The sequence below is a fragment of the Penicillium malachiteum genome (assembly GCF_028827825.1).
Source record: "Penicillium malachiteum strain IBT 17515 chromosome Unknown utg000005l:1.0-9002435.0:326005.0-9005861.0, whole genome shotgun sequence".
In the NCBI taxonomy this organism is placed as follows: domain Eukaryota; kingdom Fungi; phylum Ascomycota; class Eurotiomycetes; order Eurotiales; family Aspergillaceae; genus Penicillium; species Penicillium malachiteum.
This window is the reverse complement of record NW_026643099.1, coordinates 8447297-8470078: the sequence shown is the minus strand read 5'-3', so window position 1 is coordinate 8470078 and position 22782 is coordinate 8447297. Positions and strand designations below refer to the sequence as shown.

The 22782-nt window shown below is 44.6% G+C and overlaps 9 protein-coding genes across 9 annotated transcripts; 6 read left to right on the top strand and 3 right to left on the bottom strand.

The window, feature by feature from the left end:
• Nucleotides 1–594: 594 nt before the first annotated feature.
• On the top strand, nucleotides 595–1011 carry N7483_013154 (EthD domain-containing protein; the record flags this gene model as incomplete). Its single annotated transcript, XM_057096581.1, has 1 exon — nucleotides 595–1011. One exon carries the CDS (start codon nucleotides 595–597, stop codon nucleotides 1009–1011), a length of 417 nt encoding a protein of 138 aa, XP_056942552.1.
• A 1231-nt stretch (nucleotides 1012–2242) lies between these two features.
• Nucleotides 2243–4236, bottom strand: N7483_013153 (cytochrome P450; the record flags this gene model as incomplete). The annotated part of the gene is made up of 7 exons (XM_057096580.1): nucleotides 2243–2433; nucleotides 2503–2630; nucleotides 2774–2959; nucleotides 3012–3130; nucleotides 3183–3526; nucleotides 3582–3764; nucleotides 3843–4236. 7 exons carry the CDS (start codon nucleotides 4234–4236, stop codon nucleotides 2243–2245), a joined length of 1545 nt encoding a protein of 514 aa, XP_056942551.1.
• Nucleotides 4237–5028: 792 nt separating this feature from the next.
• N7483_013152 (UbiA family prenyltransferase) lies at nucleotides 5029–5889 on the top strand (the record flags this gene model as incomplete). The annotated part of the gene is made up of 1 exon (XM_057096579.1): nucleotides 5029–5889. The coding sequence occupies one exon, from the start codon at nucleotides 5029–5031 to the stop codon at nucleotides 5887–5889; it is 861 nt and encodes a 286-aa protein (XP_056942550.1).
• A 1251-nt stretch (nucleotides 5890–7140) lies between these two features.
• N7483_013151 (class I SAM-dependent methyltransferase) lies at nucleotides 7141–8143 on the bottom strand (the record flags this gene model as incomplete). The annotated part of the gene is made up of 3 exons (XM_057096578.1): nucleotides 7141–7930; nucleotides 7994–8023; nucleotides 8091–8143. 3 exons carry the CDS (start codon nucleotides 8141–8143, stop codon nucleotides 7141–7143), a joined length of 873 nt encoding a protein of 290 aa, XP_056942549.1.
• A 2630-nt stretch (nucleotides 8144–10773) lies between these two features.
• On the bottom strand, nucleotides 10774–11673 carry N7483_013150 (alpha/beta hydrolase; the record flags this gene model as incomplete). The annotated part of the gene is made up of 2 exons (XM_057096577.1): nucleotides 10774–11121; nucleotides 11179–11673. 2 exons carry the CDS (start codon nucleotides 11671–11673, stop codon nucleotides 10774–10776), a joined length of 843 nt encoding a protein of 280 aa, XP_056942548.1.
• A 709-nt stretch (nucleotides 11674–12382) lies between these two features.
• N7483_013149 (uncharacterized protein) lies at nucleotides 12383–13732 on the top strand (the record flags this gene model as incomplete). The annotated part of the gene is made up of 5 exons (XM_057096576.1): nucleotides 12383–12442; nucleotides 12591–12627; nucleotides 12696–12766; nucleotides 12827–13200; nucleotides 13273–13732. 5 exons carry the CDS (start codon nucleotides 12383–12385, stop codon nucleotides 13730–13732), a joined length of 1002 nt encoding a protein of 333 aa, XP_056942547.1.
• A 1538-nt stretch (nucleotides 13733–15270) lies between these two features.
• N7483_013148 (Aldo/keto reductase) lies at nucleotides 15271–16330 on the top strand (the record flags this gene model as incomplete). Its single annotated transcript, XM_057096575.1, has 2 exons — nucleotides 15271–15561; nucleotides 15638–16330. 2 exons carry the CDS (start codon nucleotides 15271–15273, stop codon nucleotides 16328–16330), a joined length of 984 nt encoding a protein of 327 aa, XP_056942546.1.
• Nucleotides 16331–17139: 809 nt separating this feature from the next.
• Nucleotides 17140–18675, top strand: N7483_013147 (FAD-dependent oxidoreductase; the record flags this gene model as incomplete). The annotated part of the gene is made up of 3 exons (XM_057096574.1): nucleotides 17140–17995; nucleotides 18048–18330; nucleotides 18387–18675. The coding sequence occupies 3 exons, from the start codon at nucleotides 17140–17142 to the stop codon at nucleotides 18673–18675; spliced, it is 1428 nt and encodes a 475-aa protein (XP_056942545.1).
• A 1456-nt stretch (nucleotides 18676–20131) lies between these two features.
• N7483_013146 (WD40 repeat domain-containing protein) lies at nucleotides 20132–21626 on the top strand (the record flags this gene model as incomplete). Its single annotated transcript, XM_057096573.1, is given in 6 exon segments — nucleotides 20132–20173; nucleotides 20221–20373; nucleotides 20432–20745; nucleotides 20766–20893; nucleotides 20957–21525; nucleotides 21540–21626. 6 exon segments carry the CDS (start codon nucleotides 20132–20134, stop codon nucleotides 21624–21626), a joined length of 1293 nt encoding a protein of 430 aa, XP_056942544.1.
• Nucleotides 21627–22782: the final 1156 nt, after the last annotated feature.

Sequence of the window (22782 nt, the reverse complement as noted above, 5' to 3'; positions counted from 1 at the left end):
AACCTCAGAATGATCTTTTAATGTGATTGGCCCCTGGGATATCCAATTAGGGTGTCAGCCGATACAGTATTTACATAACACGTGATAGAACCTTGGAAGTGAGCCACCTTCTTAATTGGGACAAGAGATTATCACCCAGATAGCCGGGGTGTCACCCGTGCAGGGCCACCCTGGTTCCACATGGGCAAGTCTGAGGTGCATACTCCGTATAGTGCCAGATGCCCAGGTGGAGTCCAATATCTTAGTCCCGATGTCCTATGCAACACGGGTTCGTTGGCCCCTAAACAGTGCACATCGGCAAAGGCCCGTGGATTTGTAATTAGTGCCCAGGTGGAGTCATTTAGATTAGACATCAGAATACCGTTTACACTCAACCATGTTTGTTTTACTTCAAATGTTCACACTTCCTCCTTGTCTATTTATTCCCCCACCCCGGTTCCCGTACTTGCCCTTCAGAGGATTTTTATTCCCCATCAATAAACTCTCGGCCCTTCTATTTGCAACGTCCTCCTATCTTTAACGAAACAAAAACTGGACTTCATCAATTCTTGAAACTCCCTACATCTTTTCTGCCTTACCTTAAAACGTGCCATCATGTCCGTGAAGGCCTTCGTCCACATTTTTCGCAAGCCTGGTCTGTCTCTTGAGGATTTCAAGAAGCACTACGAGGGCCATGCCGAACTTATTAAACATCTCTCTGGGGAACACTTTCCTCTTTCTCACAAGCGCACCTATATTGCACGTAACGCTGTCGAAGTTGCCCCCGAAGGTGCCAGTGAGCGTAACACCAAGACCCCTGCTATCATCCTAGTCGGAAAGCAGTCCGACTTTGATTTTGATGCCTATGCCGAGCTTACATTCGCTGATCAGGCTGCTTTCCAGGCCTTCAGTGCGAAGATACGTGCCCCTGAAGCGGCTGCTCAGATTGCGGCTGATGAGGAGAAGTTTCTTGATAAGTCGAAGCTTGGAGTTGCCCTAATTGGGGACGTTATCGAAACTACCAATCAATAAGCACTTGAAGGATTGCTTGCGCAGGGGTGCGCATGCGGCACATCAGATCAACGTGCAGCTTCGCGTGAAGAAGGAATTTCGTCATTTTCAAGGTTTGAACTGCAAGCGATATTCGTCCTTCTTACTCGTCTGAGTCGGCCGAAATACTGCGTATGAGGCATGATGGTTGTTGAAAGAGAGATGTCGCGCGTCACGTTGTGAAAAAACTTACCAGTAGTGAGGGATTCACTCGGTTACGGGATATATTACCTGTTAGTTTTTCGTTTGAAACAGAATGTACATAAGCACTTTGGGTTCACCACCTGCCAGTGGGCAAAATAACAGCATACATTGCCCAATTTAAGGAATATGCCGGCGTCATCGAAGTGTATATTCAGGTCAAGCCCGATATTCTAGGGCTCATATGAGGCCCTATCAAGCTCCTTCTTGGGATTTCGGATACTAGTTTGATAAAACCTTCCGATGTAATTGTGGAGGTGATTGCTGGAATTGGTGATGAGTTGCCTCTCTTCGAGACCTATAATAATCTCTTCAAGTCTAGCGATTGAGTTCTTGATAACTTGTTTTGTTTCACAAGGACATGTTAGATTTGTAAGATGAATTTATTTGCAGCAAAAAGTCTGATAGTCCTCCACCGTGTTTGTTTTCATGAGGATAACTATGCTCTAGGTTGGGTGATCTTTCTTGATTCAGTGTGGCGAAGGTACAAAGCCAAGATAATTCAATTTCTAGCACTGAGAACGTCTCGATTGTAACTTGAAGTCAACGAAGATCAACTTCGCCTTTATCAATTGTATTCGAATTTTCATTCGAATAAAATCTACTGTGGACAAGATCAAGCGAAAGAAAAAGCCTAACTCCCTTCTGATTGCTCTTGTTCATTTGCCTGATTGCCGCTGCAAGGCGTGGCATTCTTGTAGAATAGCTTAAAAGAGGAGGTCAGGTTCGAGCTCTCTGATCTGATCGAATCAGCTCCAAAGATTACTCCCCATGGTCTGGGCTGTCATTATACATCATATAATGGTGTAGACAAACATTGTTCACTAATGAATGGATTGACCTCGGTAAGGTTCAAATGTTTGACACTACTAGTATCACTCAAATTGAATACAAGAAACCATATCTCTTCTTCTTTCATGAGTAAATGACCAATCTTCGAATAAAATGAATACCCGAATTGTATAATTGATCAAAATACTCATATTGCTTGGCCCTTACTCATCGCTTCTCACTATTGGTTTCTGGTGAAGATAACATGACACGGACCCGGCTGAGCTGTAAGTTGATCTTTCATATCTTTTTCCACGAATTCCCCCGTTTTATTGTTCGGGGCGAATTCAACATGGAACCGGCTTAGTAAAGCTGCAGTGACCAGGCGGATCTGAGTCAAGGCCAAGTTCTTACCAACGCACATCGTATTACCTAGAATAATTAGCTTCTATGTCACTTCATAGCAGTTGGTCTCATTTGAGGCGAGGAAACAAAACATACCGAGTCCAAAAGGAACGAATGCTCTTCTATCCAGAACCAACTCAGGCTGGCTATACCATCGCTCAGGAATAAACTCACACGGTCGGACATACGCCGTCTCCACTGTCAAATCAAAATTAATACTGACGCTATGGCCCTTAGGTAGGTGAGAGACAGTGAGAAGACTTACACCTTCCAATGGTGTATCTCGGTGCACAAATTTTTATCCCTCCGGGTATGAAGGTGCCCTCAATAATCAAGCCTTCTGGGGGGGGTTACACGCGTCCCAAACGTTAGGACGGCAGGCAGAAGACGCATAGTTTCGTTAATAGTTCCATTCAGATGAGGAAGCTTGGACAGTCCAACCGCGTCATCCAAAGAAGAAAGGGTCTGAAGCTCCTCGTATATCTTCGCTGTGTGCTCTGGATAGCGAGCGAGAAAGTAAAAGAGATGCGTCAAGGTTGGCGCATTTGTATCACTATTGATTATCAATTTCCTGCGACCTCGCAATAAGAGCTTGGAAGACATACCTTCCGGCAACAACCAGAGTCGCAGTATCACCACTTAGCCAATATTCCCGGCGTGCATCGTCGCTGGCCTTGTGCTGTTCGATGAAAAATGAAGCGATGTCTTTATGGGGCAAGGTTCGCTTTGAGAAGAATTAGCCAAACAACCTCAGAGTAGCTGATATGCAAACTTGCCTTCATTCTACGTTCCATGCACTCATCGCAGAAGGACAGCATTTGGAACCACCACTTAGCCCACCAGAGACCCGGAATCAGAGTAAATGCCAGCCGTGGTATCCATATTGCTGGACTAAAGGGTCCTAAAAGGGCCAGCGCATATCGAAACATCCAAAGAGTTTGGTGCCATTTCTTGTTCTTCATCATTCCAAAGTCCTCGCTGAAGGCAAAGTCACCCATAGAGTCAAATGCAAACCAGTACATGACCTCGTTTATTAAGACTGGCTGAGACTCATTTTCACTGATTAGATCAGTAAGTGTCTTGACCTTTCCAAGAATGCGCTGGTGGTACTGCCGGATTGCTACAGTGTATTTTTAGCCTTTTAATCCGAGGGGAAAAGAGAAAATTTGGCATACCAGAACTACTTAGTGCATTATTCCAGAGCTTTCGTCTCACGTTATGTAGAGCCCGATCACGCGTGAAGATCGATGAGACCCGTGGGTACAATAAGTCGTACCAATCAGATCGGGTATTATTGTTCCCATGTCCGTCCATCGCCTCGTATACCGCGGGATGGAATACTGTGATTTCAGCAGGACCTGTGCTTAAATATAAGCCCAAACCACTTTTTTCAAGGCAAACCCGCATGGTTGTAGCCGACAATGCATGATACGTACCTGTCCGAACAAATGTGCCATATTTTTCATGCCAATCCTGAAGAACATGGTGACCACGCGAGGAGCGGCATTTCCACACATGCCATAACTTAGATCCAGCAGCAAGTTTGGGTCCAGGGAACTGCCGTAAGCGGTGAAAGAACAAACGGTATACGACGATACTGCTAAAGAGGGAAGCGAGATAAAGTATCATAAGGAGAGCTGGGCGTAAAAGATCCTTTTCTGGTATGACATAGTATTCGGCGCTCACAGCTTTGGCAGCATACAATACTCCAAGGATCGTGATATGTGATAGCACCAGAGATTTTAACCTAAGATGCCATTCACCATGAATAAAAATGCACCAATGTGCCAAGACGCCTGATAGAATTGCAAGAGATGCTAATTTGATCATGGCTGCAATGACTAATCAATATGATCTGCCAGGTGAGAGGACTGCGAGAAGATCACAGTGAATGGAGCAGAATAACTCAGTATATAAGCACTCCACTAGTTTTAGCCGTCCACCGGAGATGTGATGTAGCCCCCAAACATTTGAAAATAGTCAAGCCGTCAGGCCCCACTTTTTGGCCCCAGAATCCCCCACATGTGTAGATGCAAGATGCACAAGACGATCCACCTTGGCAACACATGTGCATATCTTGCCTAGTGTGTTGGGAAAAGGCGTCCTTCCCTTTACATGTGGTTTGCTGTTTCGTGATGCCTTCCAAGCTTCTTGACATTGATGAATCTATTTTTGTAATACCGATATCGGGAGAGGATTTCGAGAGACTAGGTAGTATATGTACGGAACTAGTATGAGCTTGGCTACTTGAGCTATAAAAACAGTCTTCTGGCCCTGACTTTGGAATCGGCACCGTTGATCTTTGATGCTTCATTTATTCTCACTAGCAAACATTTGAGATTGACGAAGGTCCAATTCAAATTAATTTTTGATCATTCGCTCAGTATGATCGCTAGTTCTTATATCAAGGTAAGCCAGAAAACCAAAGCGAAGTTATTTATTACCTATCTAGGCAGCCTGGGCTAACTATTGCCTAAGAAGTACTCTGTGGAGAGCATTAGGCCTAGCAGGTCACCTTCTATATATCTCCTTGTCAAAGCTCTGGCTTATCATTCTTATACAATCTTTCTCTTCACATGCAGCGACTTCAAGACTATTGTCATCCCCAGCACCATATTTGGAATGACGAATTCTTTCGCTACAAGCGCTTATGGTTTGGGGGATAGTGCACCTTTGTCTTTCAAACTACTCGCGATTCGTTTCCTCCGGACTCTTCTTTGGGTCAGCCTTGTCTTCATTCCATTTTCTATCAACAACCAGCGGACACCGTCGGCCATTGCAGAAGATACATTGAACAAACCATGGCGTCCAATGCCACAAAAACGTATCACTCCCTCACAGGCGACCTACTTCATGTTGTTTTTTTTCGGTGTTGTGCAGACTCACGGCTTGATTTGCCATGGTGTTGGCCATCGGCAATCAACCCTTCTCCTCGGTCTTGATATATGGTATAACAATTTCGGTGGTGCTGATGACAATCCCGTGGTTCGTAATGGAATCAACGCGCTGGGGTACCTATGTTTCATCTCCGGTGCTCTTGAAGTGGCTTTGGGAGAGAAACTTGCTTTCCCCCTCCATAGTTCTCTGGGAATATCAAACTCAGAGTACTATTTACCGCAATGGCTCTTTATTATTGCCTGTATTATCATCAGTACTGTTCACTTACAGGATCTCTATGACCAAAAGGGCGATGCTATCCGAGATCGGCGTACTGTGCCGCTGGTCATTGGGGACACAGCTGCCAGGTGGAGCATCGCTATCCCTATGGCTATTTGGGGGATCATTTGCCCACATTTCTGGTATGTTCGATATGAGATTTTCTCTCTGAGTCTCGGACTGGCGTACACTGTTGCATTGCGGGTCTTGACTTTACGGAGCGTGGAAAATGACCGCTTAACCTTTCTACTTTGGAATTGCTGGATTGCTACTGTATATGTCATGCCATTGTTTTCCGAAACTGCTGCCTGGGTACATACTACTTAGTTTTAGATGCCATCCACCATGATATTTTGAACTCTATCTAAAGTTATCATTAGTACAGACTCGGAGATGGATAGAAACTATCAGTGAAAAATCTCCGAATCTTTTACAATATCAGATGTGTACCAATGACGGACACCTAAGAATGACCTCGGGACCGATGGTCGCCGACCTTCTGTGGAGAAAAAATTACATACAAAGATTGCAACCTTGGAGTCATGTAGTCAGAAATGGTGACGTGGCTTATGCAGGAGAGGATAATTTCTGATGAGCTAGGAAATAGTGCGATATGTACTAGTAAAAACTCCAGATGTTCCGTATCTATCAAAAAGAACATTAGACCTCAGATGGGCCGAGGTACCCAGGTTTGCGTCAGCACTTAAAAATTTCGTCTTAAGTCTCCGCCTTTTCCAAGTGATAGTTTACTTGATACCGATGTCCAGGTGCACATGTGGAGTATGTTCAGAGCTGATTCAAGTTGGATGCACCTTCAGGTATTAGAATGGCCTCTGCCAGTGGACCTGACCCACATTGTAAGGGGCAATCAGTTTGCTACTAACTAATCTTGGACATAATTGCGAACCTGTGCACAATTTCAAGTTTTACAGAATGGGAAACTCGGTTACATACTTTGGCCCCATGGATTCTTTTGGCCTCGGTGCAAGCTACCTACCTCATAAAGTAACAGCAGGTCAACATCGGAAAGTTTTATGGATTATCCCAGTAGACTCGGAGTAGTATACTAGATAGTAGCCATGAATCGGACCGAGATACAATTGTAGTTAAGCACCCAGGGGCGCTCCACATACGCGTCAAGATTGAATTTCTGTTTGCACATCTCTTGTTTTCAGGTTTCGTTACAGCCCTTAAAGCTCCATTACAGTGGTTGTGCGGAATGCACTTTATTTTTCTATTTTCCGTGCTTTAATCTCCAGTGAAGGCGTATCATGTGCCGCAACCCTGTGTTGAACTTGAAGAGACAACATAACGTGGTATTAAAGTTGCATTAGTAGCGTGAGTGACTCAATCTCTAGGCATCTTAGAGCACCCCTTGATTTGCGTTATGTTAGCGATTGATGCTTGGCTTTGGTTCAGCTCCTGTGGCCGTTTCCCGATGTCAAATCATGGCCTGAAAATAAGTTGGTTACTTTACGAATCCGTCAAAGATTTATCAAACAGATGGAATGGAAACTGCAATGACAGTTGCATGCTTGTTAAAAATGTACATGGCGGAAGTTAATCACTCATACATAATCACTCATTGGGTTTGAATCCCCAACCAACATGAATATCGAATCGAACATAGCACCCAGAGTCAATATCCTTTATAGCCTGCTTCCCCAGAGCTTGCACCTCAGACACAGACACTTTCTTTCCATTGGCATCTTGTAAATTCCCAGCTTGAGCTTTAGCATTTGCCCAGCGTAGAATAACCTGTATGCCATTTTGGGTTAGAGCGCCCCTTGTCTCTGGGATTCGATCTGAGCTAACAAACTCTGAGCCGACATTTTGCAGTCCAGCTTCGACCATGCCTTGCTCGAGGCGGTTCCAGCCGTGTTGAAAATGCTCCCAAAGCCCGGATCTAAACATCGTACCAAGCTTGCGGGCTCCATTTATGGTGCAAGCACTGCTGGCGCCACGCAGATGGATAACGTTTGCGAAATTGCATTCCTCCCATTGTAACGCTCCGCCAGGCTTCAAAAGTTTAGTCAAATTGACCATTACAGGCATCCACTCTGATGCGTGAAGGCCGGCGGCGACTTGCCGCACATGCACAAGGTCGTAACTACCTTCCAGATGGGTAGGCACAGGCTCCCGGATATCGAAAATACCGAGGTCAATGTTTGGCGGCATTGCGGCTGGTGCTGGAAAGAGAGCTGGGGAGATATCGGTACCGTGGAGGATGGCATTTTCAGGGAAACTATTGCTTTCCACTAATCGCAAGAGGAAGCGAGCTGTCCCTGTAGCAAGATCGGCTACCTTCAGAGATGATTTAGCGGACAATGACTCAAGCACCTCAGGGTGAAGGAGATATCCAATATTTCTAACTTATGTGAGAAAATTTGGAGTGCATGTAAAAGGCCATTGGCATATTGGACTCACTTACTCGGTCAAAAGATCAAATTGTCCATCCAGTCTAGGTCCATTTGAGCAACATTAGTTGCTATAAGTTAACGCAACAAAGAACAAAAAAAAAGTCGTACCTAATGGCTTCGGCCTCATCGCGGCTCAAATTTTGAGCATAAACATCGGACATCTTATGGTGAATCACGATATGCCCCGTGCGGATTTCTTGGGCAAGGGAATATGCGCAACAAAATTTAGTTCCGTTAGGGTGGTCTTAATAGCTCCAAGATTCAAGTTGCGGTAAATCTTGATCAAGTTGGCACCAAGAATAAAAGAAAATGTTGAAATAATTTTTGGAATTGACTTTGGTGAGCTGGGATTATTCGGGAGCGAACGTGGTTCAATTCAATGTCAAGAACTATACAGCGGCGAAAGAGGCCTTTAGCTAGCTCTTCGGACAACCGGGCCCCAGCGGGTGGGGGTGGACTTCAATGTTTGAAAAATACGCTATACCACTAACCTAGGTAGAACACCTGGGCACTAGGTATCTATCTGCCTTGTCATAATCCCACTAACCCCAAAAAGGGGTAAAATTATGATAAATCCCAACCTTGGAAGGTATTTGGAATTAGAGTCAAACAATATTTTGTTCCTAAAAAAAAATATGGAAAAACGCATGCAAAGCCTTTACACATTTCGGGAAAGGCAAAGTATAACAAGATTGATGAAAAGATATGCACTCTGTAGAAAAAAAAAAAAGCTGGGCCGTACAAAATCCGAAGAGTCAAGCAGGTCGGAAAAGACCTCGGGAAGGATCCATGGACGTCTCATCAGTTGAGAAGTACGGAACATATATATATATTTAGGGTCTTTCATACACTAGGGTCTTTCCAAGGTTCGTACACTAGTATAACATTGATACCATCTGTGTCCCAGGCTGAGAGAAAAATTATTCTAAATCTACAAAAGTTCTTTCTCCCAAGTGGAATGCTGAGGGCTGCGATGGCGTAAGGTCGTTTTTTCCCCCTGGAGGCGCTACGTCAATACAGATCGGCATCCCCACTTCCAAGCCCTGGAGGCTATCTATGCCTTGCCGAGCCGTCCTCCCGTAAAATTGAACGCATGGATACCAATATGAAATTTGGGCTCTGGTTGGACGCGAAACTGTCCCCAGACGCCACAAAAACGGATAAATCGAGGTGGTGTAGATCTTTCTCCCCGTTTGAACACTATCGTTGTTGGCGGTCTAATGTTTTATTATTTTATTATTTTTTATTATTTTTTATTATTTTTTATTATTTTTTATTATTTTTTATTATTTTTTATTATTTTTTATTATTTTTTATTATTTTTTATTATTTTTTATTATTTTTTATTATTTTTTATTATTTTTTATTATTTTTTATTATTTTTTATTATTTTTTATTATTATTATTTACTATTTTTATTATTTTTCCTATCATATTTGCAAGATGTTTGCTTCAAATGTTGTGAAATCACTAGTATGGCTACTATCTTCCTAGGAAAATAAACAGCCACTAGCAAGAAGAGATCCATGTGCCACCTGGCTACATTCCATCTCGTTCTATACCACCTTAGAATGGCTATGGATAAATCATACCGGTCTAACTAGCGATGCAGCTAATGCACGAGTGTTTCAGAAATGCAACCTTTGCAAGCGAGCTAGGTGTACAGCTAGACACTACTACACACCGGGTAGTTTATCACGTGGTATCAAAATAGAACCACCCTCACTCCGATGTGCTGACTGTGCGGTCTGACGAAAATTGGCTCCCAAAGGGCCACTGGTGATCGTTCAGCCTGTTCCGAGGTCCCGTCTTGAACCCGATTCCACTTTCAGCCGCGAATTTGTGTGCCACTTAGATCTTTTTTAGCTCATCTCAGTACAGTAAGGCAGCTCCCGAAGTCCACTATCTCTCAGTATCCCCCACCTCCATTACCTGCCGTGGGGCCAAGCCACGCAAGCTCATCTAAATTTCCAGGCGCGGTATACTTACAGCCTCTGGCATGCAGAATTTGGTTGATCCACTTTAAGCACTATCGTTTTAGAGTAACTTATACACCCCGGAACACCATGATTTATGTGTGATAAATCACGTACACCACCATCAATATTTTCTTGTGAAAGTAGGAGACAGTACAGCTAGGCTAAAGACAGCTAGCACGAGAAGCGGGCCGGCCGAATTCTGCATGCCAGACACTGTAGTACTCCGTACGGAATGCTACTGAATGCTACTGAATGATTCATAAATAGAATTGCATCAATTGATTATATCCATGCTGAGCAGGAAGTCGCGGAGCTTCATACTCCGTCGTATTGTCCCTACAGGTGATCCGGGTATCTTCGAGTCGTACGGGTGTTTGGTTGATCATTGCCCAGGTGGTTTGGTTGTTGCCGCTGAATCGAATTGTGCACCACAGAGTGCACTGCCTAGATCGTTCCACTCCTCAATAGCTAAAGCACTTGAGATTGTATTAATGTTCTAAATGGTTTATTATGTGAATTTGATCGATTGTTGATGCTCTAATCGATTCTTTCCAAGGTGAGCCACCAAATTATTGCTTACATTATGTATATGATGGCTAGTACAGTAAATTTTAATGATTTCTTTTACACCAAATTCGAACATTAGAATAAAAAAGAACAAATTTCGAGTTTATAAAGACATCTGGTAGCGAAAATTTGAATGGCAGATGTGTGCACAAATCGGCATGGGCTATTGACTTGCGTACTAGTCCATCAATCCTCGTGCTCTTGGCTGTGCTAGATATCAATGTCTTTCTCCAGAGCTCTATTGATCAAGGCCTGGCCTTGTCCACGAAGTTGGCCACATTCTTAGCCAATGGCTCCGTCCAGGTGAGATGAGCAGAGTGACCCGTGGGCGCATAGTAGACTGTAAAGTCATTGCCCAGCTCCTTTTGCTCCATGATCATTGCCTCTTGGTACTCCTTAGGTAAAATGTAATCGTCTGTAAGCTCCAGGTAGGCACAGGGTATGGTTGCGTAGGCATCGTTTGTAAGAATACCAGTATTGATAGGTGCTGCAGTCAGGGTTGCTGTCCACTTCTCAGCCTCAACTGCATTAAGGCCATTGAACATAAACTTTGGTGCATCAACAAGTGTAGCAACACCAGCAGCACCATGCTTCTATAATAATAGTTAGTTTAAATTACTATATTCTGCAAAAGATAAATCTTAGCTTACCCAGAATTTTAACCATGGAGGGATAGTAAAGGAGCCATCGTTTGGTTGGAAGTAGCCATTAATCGACTGGTTAAGAGGAATAGTAAAGGCTGAGTAATAGAAGATTCCAATTAACCCTCCATTCTGACCTTGCGCTTGGCGAGCCTCATACTGAAGCTCCAGGACTGCTGCTTGAGTTGCCACCCAGCCGCCAGAAGAGTGTGCTACTAGAAGCACTTGCTTTCTTTCCTGGACTATAAGCTGGTCCAGGACCTGGCGGAGCACTGCAACATCATCGTCATCGGTAGGAAACCCTTCAGGTGGAGGACCTCTATCAAAGTCAGGGGCATTCACATCGCCAACATTTAGCTTGCTGAGATCAGATGTAGGCCGCTGAGGACACCGAGTCTCGAAGCCTAGAGTGTTGAGAGCATCCATGAACGGTCCATATGGCGCAGGAGTGTGGTAGGAGCCATGGACGATAACAATAGTCGGTTTCTGTGTATTGCTGGGCATTGTAAGATAAGTTGATTATGGTTCGGTCGGGATACTTGGGGATGGAGATTGATAGTTCAAATTCTGGGAGAAGACTGTACAAGATCTTTTTCTTTTTGTCTTTATTCCGTTGCGGACCCGAGTTGGGCATATTCGGCCCCCAATTGGGGACCCACAATCATGCATTTGAATAAAAAATGATTTTTCAAGAGGCTTGGGGAAAAATTGAACTTATATCATCATGCATGTAAGCTAAGTTGCCAAGCCCCACTCCGGTCAGGAGTCAGGACCCGTTCCGACTCGTGCAAAATACAAAATATCCCTCCCGAGGTCATTGTTATTCATTTCGATTTGTCAATCAAAACTGGCTCCGCAATCTCATTAATGGAGGCGGGAAAGTGTTTCACCTTAGAATAATTTATTATAGCGAATAAAGCTCTGGCCGATCGCAAGAGAATCTTCATGACGCAGTCTCATGTAATTTTCTAAGAATAAATTCATGCACATGTTTTGTACTGTATCCCCATGTTGGCCCCCAATCACTCGCTCAGCATGCATTGCAAGATATCAAGTCCTAGAACAGGAAAGATTGTTTGCCTCCATTGAATTTTAGCTATTTATTTGCCAATGTCTTCCTTTGCCCTCTGATCTCTTTTGTCTTGCTACTTTCTTACATCTCGTCCGAGCATTCTTCTTTAAATCCAAACTCCTTCACAAAACATCATACACAATGTCAACTGTGAAAGAGAGACAGGCTAAGTTGATTATCTGCGTGGCTATCTTCTGGGTAGTCAGTTCAACTGCCTTCGCGTTGCGGCTATGGAGTAATCGAGTTCGCAAACGTTCTATGAAGATACATGACTGGCTAATAGCCTTGTCAATGGTATATTGTTATCCCACACCATTTGTCTTCAACTGAGTCTGATCAAAAATTTTAGCTCTGTCTTACAGCTTATATGTTTGATATGATTGTAGGTAAGGTATCCCCCGTATCTTTGAATATACTGTTCTCGACACCGAATTAAGTGTCTCCCTCTTTATAGCTATCACAGCAGGGCAATATGGCGCTGATGCTGCCACAATGTCTTTGGGCAAGCTCACCATTTCACTGAAGGTGGGTCCTGATACATAGCTTTCTGAAAGCAGAAATTCAATTCTGATAGTAGAATATCAGGTTTTCTTTGCATCCGAATGGTTCTTTGTCACCGGTGCTGCTGCCTTTCGCCTAGGAATTCTTCTCCTCTATATCGAAGTTTTCCGAGTTGATTGGTTCTACTGGAGCTCCATCATCATTGGAACTATTGTTACTCTTTACTGGGTTGCATCTATTCTAACAATCACTTTACTCTGTCGCCCAATCAACTCTAACTGGAATATCATGGTGACGGGTACCTGCGGAGATGTTGGGAAGACAGAATATGCCTCCGCTGGATTCAACCTTATTATTGACTTCCTTGTTGTTGCACTTCCAATGCCTACTGTCTGGACATTGAATATGCCTAAAGAGAAGAGGGTTAGTATAACAGCCGCCTTCTTACTTGGTTTAATGTGAGTAATGCATAGCAAAGTCATTTTTTCTACTTCAAGTTTGCCTTGATTTATAATTGACCATGGATTTAGTACGGTTGGTATCAATATCGGTCGAATTATGCAAACCAAACTGTGTGACCAAGATGATACAACATTCTGCGCTCTAGATGCCTCGATTTTAGTCGCAGCAGAGATATCTTCCGGTATCATTGTGTCCTGTGCACCGATGATGGGTGCCGTTCTTTGGCGCAATTCTGTATCCAAGGGCGCTAGGCCAGATCCTCAAATTCGCACTTTCGGCTCATCAGAACGCACTTGGCCAAAACGTCATCTTCTTCGTGATACCGAGCTGTTGCAAACACAAGATGATGACCTGGAGCTCGCGAAGAGCGATGTTTCTTGCTACACACAGATTGCTGCCCCTGAGGATGTTTATAGCCCCTTGCCCAATCAAACCTCCCGCTCTGGATTATATCCACAGGGATCAGGTATAATGGTGTGCAACGAGTTGTCGGTCCACGAGGCTACTCATCCTCAAGGAGAGTATTGAAATACTGTATGTATCATCTGGTTAGTGTCAAAGGACTTGCGTGGATTTGGTGTGCCGCAATGAATGATCAAATTTGAGTAGCAATAATGAGAGCCATCTTACAGCGTAATTAACATCTATGTAAAATTCTTCCTCTGAGGAATCACTCTAACATTGGGAAGTTTACGAGTACTGTAATGGCGATAGGTTGGGAGCCGAAAAAGAAAAGGCCCAATTACGTTATTTATTTGGCCTACAGTAATCTGTACTCCGTAATACCATTTTGAACCACCCATGGACCTGGGCATCGTATTCCATACGCGAGATTCTTATCTAGCTACATGCACATGAACTTCTAGGCGATCATTTTACTGGAGTATTCTGGATATTGATAGGCGGAGTTTCCGGTTACGACACTACCTAGCCTACTGGCATGCATAATACTTCGGATCCACATTCCCACTAGTAAATAAGACTAGCTGGTACCTCCAGAGGTCGGCAATATTGTACTCTGTCTTTAGGTACTACGTACTAATAAGTTGCATAAGATTGACCACGAAATCAAAATACGTTGCCTGACACTGGAGGAGGTTTAACGACGAAGTGGGCCCACGAATCATTCATGCTAGGCGGGGGTCCAGTTCTTCTAGCTAAGCTACTTCGCTGAAAAGGAGACATCTTATCAGGTGAAATCACAATGAATATTCCTCATCCCAACGGAGCTGAATGGCTGCGGGCGACTAATAGCTCCAATCCTGAGTTTTTGAAATACTAACTCTGGTCTCTCCATCCCTGACCTCACATGTTGATGACCCACCTGGAGAGGGATCGTAGCCTGCCTTCGCCTTGTTTTTCACTAGTATTGATACAAAGATGCGTGTGCATGGAGGAAATCTAATCATTATGAGGTAAAATTCACAACCGGATGGATACTGCAGATGGATCCAATGGCTTTTTCTCTCGTGAAAATGCCTGTATTTACTATTTGTGGGGCTGAAATGCGAGTTGACCTCCTTTTGCACCTAATATTCAGAGACCGGAAAATCTTGCCGCGCACATGTGTCCAAGGCTTCAAAAACCGAAAGCTTGAATTTCCTTATCATAGAAACTCGATACAGAAGTGGTCCTTTGCGACTCTCCCATTTTTTATTTCCATGAAACTCAGCACATTCAACTGGTGGATCCATCTGCAGATGGGGGCAATATGCAGAGTATTTCATATTATCTGTAACCCGAGGCCCTACCCCCAATAATGAGTAGTGAAGGCTTCATAACTGCGCATTTGAGCAGGTTCCAAGACCTCGGGAGTCGACTAAGGATGACTCGTTACTGATCCACACGCCGAGCTACCCCGAGGGCACTGAGCACCTGCCCAAGTGGGCAAACCCCTCCGTAGTCCAAAATCTCAATAGGCAGAGCTATTAAAGAAGCAGAGTATCCTCATAATATTAGCCCCACCACCGCTAGAATTGACCGGCCGATCTGAAGTTCTTCTTGAACATTCTTGAATCATTTACACTCTATATTCAATTGAATTTTCCTTTGATCGAAATCGCATCATGTCGACCGCACCCGAGTATTATATGGGCACACAGGGTTTTGATGGCTCTTGGACTGAGAGCAACATTTCCGAACTCGTCGCTCAGCTCGATGTGGCCAACATCAAGCACTATGACACTGCAGCGCTGTACCCAATTACCAACCCCGGCGGAGCCGAGAGCTTACTCGGAAAGGTTCGACAACCAGACTTCGTGATCGATACCAAGCTCCTTTACAGACCAGAGGCCCTCCGGAAAGGGAACATGGAAGAGTCGATTCGCAGCAGTCTCCAGAATCTCGGTGTCCAGCAGGTATTGTATTTACCCGGGAAGAGATGTCCACAATAGAGTTATCAATGCTGACTATGACCCCCTTCCTTTACTCTAGGTGAACACCCTCTACGCCCATGCACCCGATCAGAGTGTACCGCTCGTCGACCAAGCCGCGAATTTTGATGCTCTTTATCGAGCGGGCCTCTTTCACCAACTCGGCCTGTGCAATTACTCGGCCACGCAAGTGAAAGAGTGGATTGAGATCGCGACTGAGAAGGGCTACACCCTTCCCAGGGTCTACCAAGGCCAGTACAACATCTTCTGTCGCCAGTATGAGAAAGATTTATTTCCCCTTCTGAGGACGAACGGAATTAAGTTCGTCGCCAACTCGCCTCTGGCTGGTGGCTTCGCCACTGGCAAGCTAACTCTCGCAAAAGATGCGGAGCAACTAGTGGGCACTCGTTTTGAAAAGTCTAAAGGAAATTTGATGGGTGGGCTTTATCGAATGTGGTACGATAAACCCCTGTTCCATGATGCTGTGAGGAAGCTCCAGGTTGCAGCAGCGGAAGTGGGAGTCCCGAGCATCGCCGAGGCTTCGTTGCGCTGGCTACTTTTTCACTCTGGCCTGACTAGCACCGATGCAGTAGCCATAGGCCCAACCAAGATTAGCCAGCTTGATGGGTACCTGACGGCGCGTGAAGCGGGTCCTCTGCCGGCGGGGCTTGTGGTCCAAATAGAAAAGGTGTATGATGACACCATGCGAACAGAAGCGGCTCCACTAGTGGAGATCGGTTGGTGGTCAGTGTAATTGCATATTGCTCCTCCAACCCGGGGCTGAATTGTCTGAATTGGCCCCCAGCTTTTAGTGCACTCCCAAAATTCTTAACACTCCACATTGTTCAGTTTTCGGACGAAGTCCGGGCTTCATGCTCGCGGCCGTGCCATGTAAATGTCCATGGACAGTATTCAGCAACTTCGCAAATACAAAACCTCGTATTCTTACTACTTTCTTCCAAGTTTGCCACAGCTAAGCAAGTTTTTGCCCCCAACCGTCCTGTAATTTTTTTAAGAACTGAAGAATGAATCAACCTTGCAAAAAAATAACAATTCAATTCAATACGGAAATTGCACTTGGTTCCACAGTATTTACGATAATATCCCTATATTTTTCATGGGCTGACGCAGCTTGAGAGGGTCTTGGTTCGCTAGTAGTTATATTTATCGCCGTCCGCGCTCAATACTTGAGCTTCAAGTTTCCAATTCCTCCCCCAAGAGTGGTACTAGCAACTTGCATCATGTTTTCACCATGCATGTTCAATTTTCAAAACTTGAACTTGAAGGTTTTTCTTCTCTTTTCCCTTTACCTCCCCATCTGTGGATATCCTACGAGCTCCACGCCTGATTGCCTATGCTTCCCTGGACAATCTTGCTGGCCAAGCTCAGCTCAATGGCGCGCTTTGAATGAGACTCTTGAAGGCCGGCTCATTACTACCACTCCAATTGGCAGCCCCTGCCACAATAATAACCCGTTTTCACCCTATAATGAATCTGCATGCAACGACCTTCGCGCGAACTGGGACTTCCCAAAAAACACACTATGAGAGCTCGTCATCAATTATGGCCGGGTTTTATGCCAATGAAAGCTGTGACCCATTTCTGACCCCTTCCGCACGATGCGTTATCGGAACTTATGTACAATATTCGGTGCGGGCTGAGTCCGCTTTGGATGTGCAAAAAACAATGAACTTCACAACCACACATCGCATCCGATTGGTAGTCCGCAACACCGGTCATGATTACCTAGGGAAGTCCACAGGTGCAGGCGCTCTCGCCATTTGGACCCATCACCTCAAGGAGATCCAATTTTTGGACTACCATTCCCCTTCTTATTCAGGAAAGGCGGTCAAGCTTGGTGCTGGGGTGCAAATGATTGAATCTAATGCAGCGGCACACAAGCAAGGATTGACCATTGTCGGCGGAAATGCGAGAAGTGTGGGAATCGCTGGTGGCTATTCTCAGGGAGGGGGTCATGGGCAGCTCGTCTCACAATATGGACTGGCTGCAGACCAGGTCCTGGAGTGGGAAGTTGTGACCGGCTCGGGTGAGCTATTGATCGCGACACCACACAATGAGCATGCCGATCTTTGGTGGGCGCTGTCAGGAGGTGGTGGTGGTACGTATGGGGTGGTCATTTCAATGACGAGCAAGGTTCATCCGGAGCTGCATACTGCAACTGCCAACTTGACATTCTCATCCGTCGGCTCATCGCAGGAGGCCTTTTATGGTGCTGTGCAGACTTTTCTGAACTCAACCTTGGGCCATCTTTTAGACGCCCGCGGGGCTGCCGTTTGGTATATCATAGATGGCATCTTTGAGATGACACCTATCACTCTACCTGGAGGGAGTAAGCAGAGACTGCAGTCCATAATGCGTCCGCTTCTTTCAACCCTCAAGCAAGGCAATATCAGCTACAGTATGGCTGACCCTCCAGAAATTCTTTTGTGCTAAATACTGACCTTCTTCAGCGTATCATATTCAGGATTTCCCCACCTGGTACTCTAGCTTTCAGGCTATGAGCCCTGAGGTAAATGTCACTGAGTACAATATGGGTGGCAGATTCATTCCACGCAGGGTCATAGACACCCAATCAGAGACTCTTGTAGATCAACTGAAAAGCATCGCTGATGCTGGAGCAGTGATTTCTGGTATCTCTGTCAATGCATCTCTCTTGGAACAGAACCAGTCATCTCCGTCGAATGCAGTAAATCCTACATGGAGAACTGCGGCGATCGATATTGTGGTTGGAAAGTAAGTTCAATTTCTTCGACTTCGAATCCCGGAATACTAATGAGCGTCATGGGTAGAACATTAAGCCGGACAAATCAAACTCTTAATATCCAGTACCAGAAGGATATTACCAATATACTTCTCCCGAAACTGGAAAGACTGACGCCCAGGGGTGGGGCGTATCTAAATGAGGGAGATGCGCACCAGCCTGATTGGAAATACACTTTCTACAACACAAACTATGATCGCCTGTTGCAGGTGAAAAACAAGTATGACCCGAACATGATTTTCTATGCCACCACTGCTGTCGGGAGTGATTATTGGGAGGAAAGTGAAGATGGAGCATTATGTCGAGCGGAGGTTTGATGTTTTTTTTTTCTTTTCTAACCAACTTGAAAATTACCTAGGTCCTATCTTAGTCAAATTAAATTTCGGTCAGCTCCAGCTCTTACTAGTAGCTCCTGGGAAGTAAAATAATGAACTATTCTTTCTAGGCCTTGCTAAATAGCTTCCTAGTAGAAAAGCACTACATTGAATTGCACATGTGATAGGCTAGCAATATAATTTTATGCTTTAAATCCTGTCGTGAAACGCAAATTTGAATTCCATGATCATGCGCACTAAACCATTCGTCGCTGGGTGGGAGATTGAAGTAGACTTCGGCAGAACCCATGCATAGGTCGAAAAGTTCGACCCATCGCCCGACCCATGTATTGACCTATGGGATTTTTCAGTCGTCAACCTATCCCGATGGGGCCCTATGGAATCTATACCATAGTCTAGAGCTAATAATACATTAAGGATATTAAGATATAAGAAAATGCCGAACATATGGAAATAAAGGGCCATCAAGAACTTGATAGAAAAATAAATCGGCCTGGTTGATGATTGATATTACTTTTGTTATGGGTTCCTAAGGAAGTAGCTTGGGTGCCGTTTAGATGCCCCCTTTCAGCCAATGCGATGAGTCAGTGAACGATCATGATCAGGATCACTGAGTACTCGCTGAGCACTCACGTGTCCTACAGACTCGCTCAGTGAGCCTGAGCCTGAGCGCCCTCATTAAAGCGGAGGTCACCAAATTAGGAAAGCCCCACTTGTCGGGGAAAATCCAGTACGTACAGGTACCTACCTAGTGTACATAGTGGGGTACCCTGTCCCCTACTACACGTACCGTACGGGTATGATATTTCGGTATTGTTCATTCCTTACGTTATGTTATGTTGTGTTATTGTACGTACAAGATTGGCGTTCGATACTAGAAGACAATACACACTCCTACACATCTCTCATCCCACCCCTACGGGGTAGTCCGGCCACAACGTACATGTTGGTTGGTGTTATCCATTCATGCTAGCTGGATCGACCCGTGTATCTAGAATGCACTGCCTAACGGTTCCCCTCTTCCCTAGTTAGTTGGTTGTCTTTCTCGGATTAAATATATGGGCATTTCCAAGGTCATGTATCACATTTAATCTCAGTCATTCTACAAAGTATTCAAATATTCATCAGGGGTCTCTGGTATCCACCAATGACAGTTACCAGGAAAGGCTGAAATCCGACCATTAGAGACTCACCTCGTACACAAAAACAACAACAAAGCGACACAGCCCAGACTTCAAGTTAGATCGACACTCAGGGGTTCCGTTCGCTATATGAACGAGCCATCGCTCCGTATGTATAGGACCCAGGACCACAATAAGCGCGAATCCCTTAGCATCTCATGTTCCTAATATTGGTTTGGCGATGGAATAAAATCTCCTTGCCTTTTCAGTATCGCCTGATAGCCGCAACAAACCTTGAAACGCTAAACCTTGGAAGGATGGCGCGTTTACTTACCGATAGCCAAGCCGCGGAACTGTATGTCCCCACCGATGATTATCTTTCGAACCGATATTGATATTCTTCTAGCCACAAATCTGTCATCGCATACTTGACCTCAAATGGCCTCCCACAAGCAGCGAATATACCGAAGAAGGATTGAACTTTGATGAAGGTGCAGTTAGCAAATACGAGACGCTACTGGAAATGAAATGGACCAGCACTATCCGCCTACAGAAGAAGGTCAGTGTTTCCATATTTACAGTCTTGACACCTTACATTTATCACTAATTTCCAATAGATCGCAGGTCTTGAAGCGCGAAAAGCAGCCTTACAATCCGAACTTGAGAACCTAGCACCTACCTCCTCCCGACGCAAGCAAGACCCAGCGTCTTGGCTTCCACAACATCCACGACATTCATTACACGCTCACAGCGATATAGTCAACTGCATTGCCTTTCATCCCAAATATACATCGATCGCGTCGGGTTCCAATGATTTTACAATCAAGATATGGGACTGGGAACTCGGGGAGTTGGAGGTAACCCTCAAAGGTCATACAAGAACAGTTCGTGGTCTTGATTACGGTTGCCTGTCCCAGATGGAGCTCCAGGAGTTCTGTTAGCATCCTGCAGCTCAGATTATACGATCAAGCTTTGGGATCCAGCAGACGGGTATAAGAATACTCGGACATTGCAAGGACACGAGCACATAATCAGTGCTGTACCTTTCATACCAAATGGATGCTTACTTGCTAGAGCAAGTAAAGACATGAAGACAAAGTTATGAAATGTATTAAATGGAACATGTGTGAATACTATCGAAGGTCATACGGGCTGGGTGCGAGATATTTTCCCATCATTTGATGGGAATTTTCTCTTATCTACCGGAGATGACATGAGTGCGCGATTGTGGGATGTTACAGCAAATGTGACAAACACATCAGCGAATTTGGAGCACAAATTGACATTAGTCGGTCATGAAAACTTCAACGAATGTTGCCTAATTGTTCCGCCAACTGCCTATCAATATCTCGCGCCATTAACAGGATTGACGAAGGGCTCCGTCATGAGTATAGCTGAATTTATGGCAGCCGGATCACGCGACAAGACAATTAAAGTTTGGGATGCCCGTGGGACTTGTCTCATGACACTCATCGGGCATGACAACTGGGTGCGAGCAATCATTTTTCATCCTGGAGGCAGATATCTCCTCTCTGTATCAGATGACAAGACGCTACGTTTCTGGGACTTGAGCCAAGGAGGAAAATATGTGAAGACAATCAGTGATGTCCATCATCAATTTGTCACTTGTTTGAAATGGGCACCTGGAATTACCAAAGATGTTGCCAGCACCTCTTGCGGACACACATCACAGGCTACTATATTTTCGAGAGTAAAATAACTCAGGCTGAAGGGAACATGTTTGATATGCAGATCCGGTGTATGGTCGCTACGGGTAGCGTAGACCAGAAACTACGAATATTTATGAGTTAATGAAAGAAAATTTCCTGATCCATGATCCATTATCCGATATCCTTTTTATTTCTTCTGTGATATTATCTTCCTTTTTACTAGCCTCCAGGCCTAGAGAGCACCGGTTCAACTCGTACAGGCGCCGTCAATTATTTTACTCATCTTCTTTTAAACATTGTTCTATGCATTCTATTTCACTTGATCATTGTCTGAGGACTTCCAAGCTTTTGAGTGATGATGGGAATGCATATGGATGTAAAAAATCGAGAAAGAGAGTTAGTGGTGGTGTGTATAGTGCCAGCCTTGAAGTAGTCTCATTTTGTTCTTCAAGTCGTCCATTGATGCTCACTGGCGTGCATACGAATACAACCAGTACTACCAGTGACTACCATTAAGGATTCAGTACGAGAATCAGGTTTTGAAATACTTTCAATATTGAGGAAATTGAGACCTGCCATACTAGCAAAGAAATACTGAACTCAAGCTATCTACCTAGTCTCAACTCCTCTTTAAGCTGTTGAATCTCTTCGTTGCTCCACTGTACACGAGGAATATATGACTTCTCGCCCAGCTGTCTATCCAACGTAAATTCTTTCAACGTACTGAAGTCCCGACAAGTGTGGACTTGATCAGCATCAATATATGGGTGAGGAAGGCCTTCAAAATGCTTTAGTGGAATCAATGTAGTGTTCCCATAGCATTGTATTTCCTGGCGGAGAAAGTCTAGACAGTGTTCTATTGTGGAAGAGACTTATTAGCTATTGATCCATACAAATATATAGATAGTAACACCGTACCAAGATGAACCGCGCCATGAAGTTCAGTGAAGGGATAAAATTCCTGTTGAAGAGCCATGCGTACAAAATCCTAGGTTCAAGTCTGTTAATCTTTGATCAACCTGGAAAGGGGCGGGAGAGCGCTCACCAGACAGTGCAACGCATGAAACATGCTGAACCTTTATTGGACTATGGATCAGCATAAAACGTCGGAAATGAAAGGTGTAATAAAAAGTACCCAGCTGTATATCCTCCCGAAAGTGACTTGCGATATTTGGTATATCCCGCTCCCCATGCCTGCTTTGCTTCGACTTCTGACACAGAGAAGTACCGAGGTTGGATGAGATTGTTCCATGCATTATCAATTTCTGGGCTTTGAATGCCAAAGTAGGCTTTGTTTT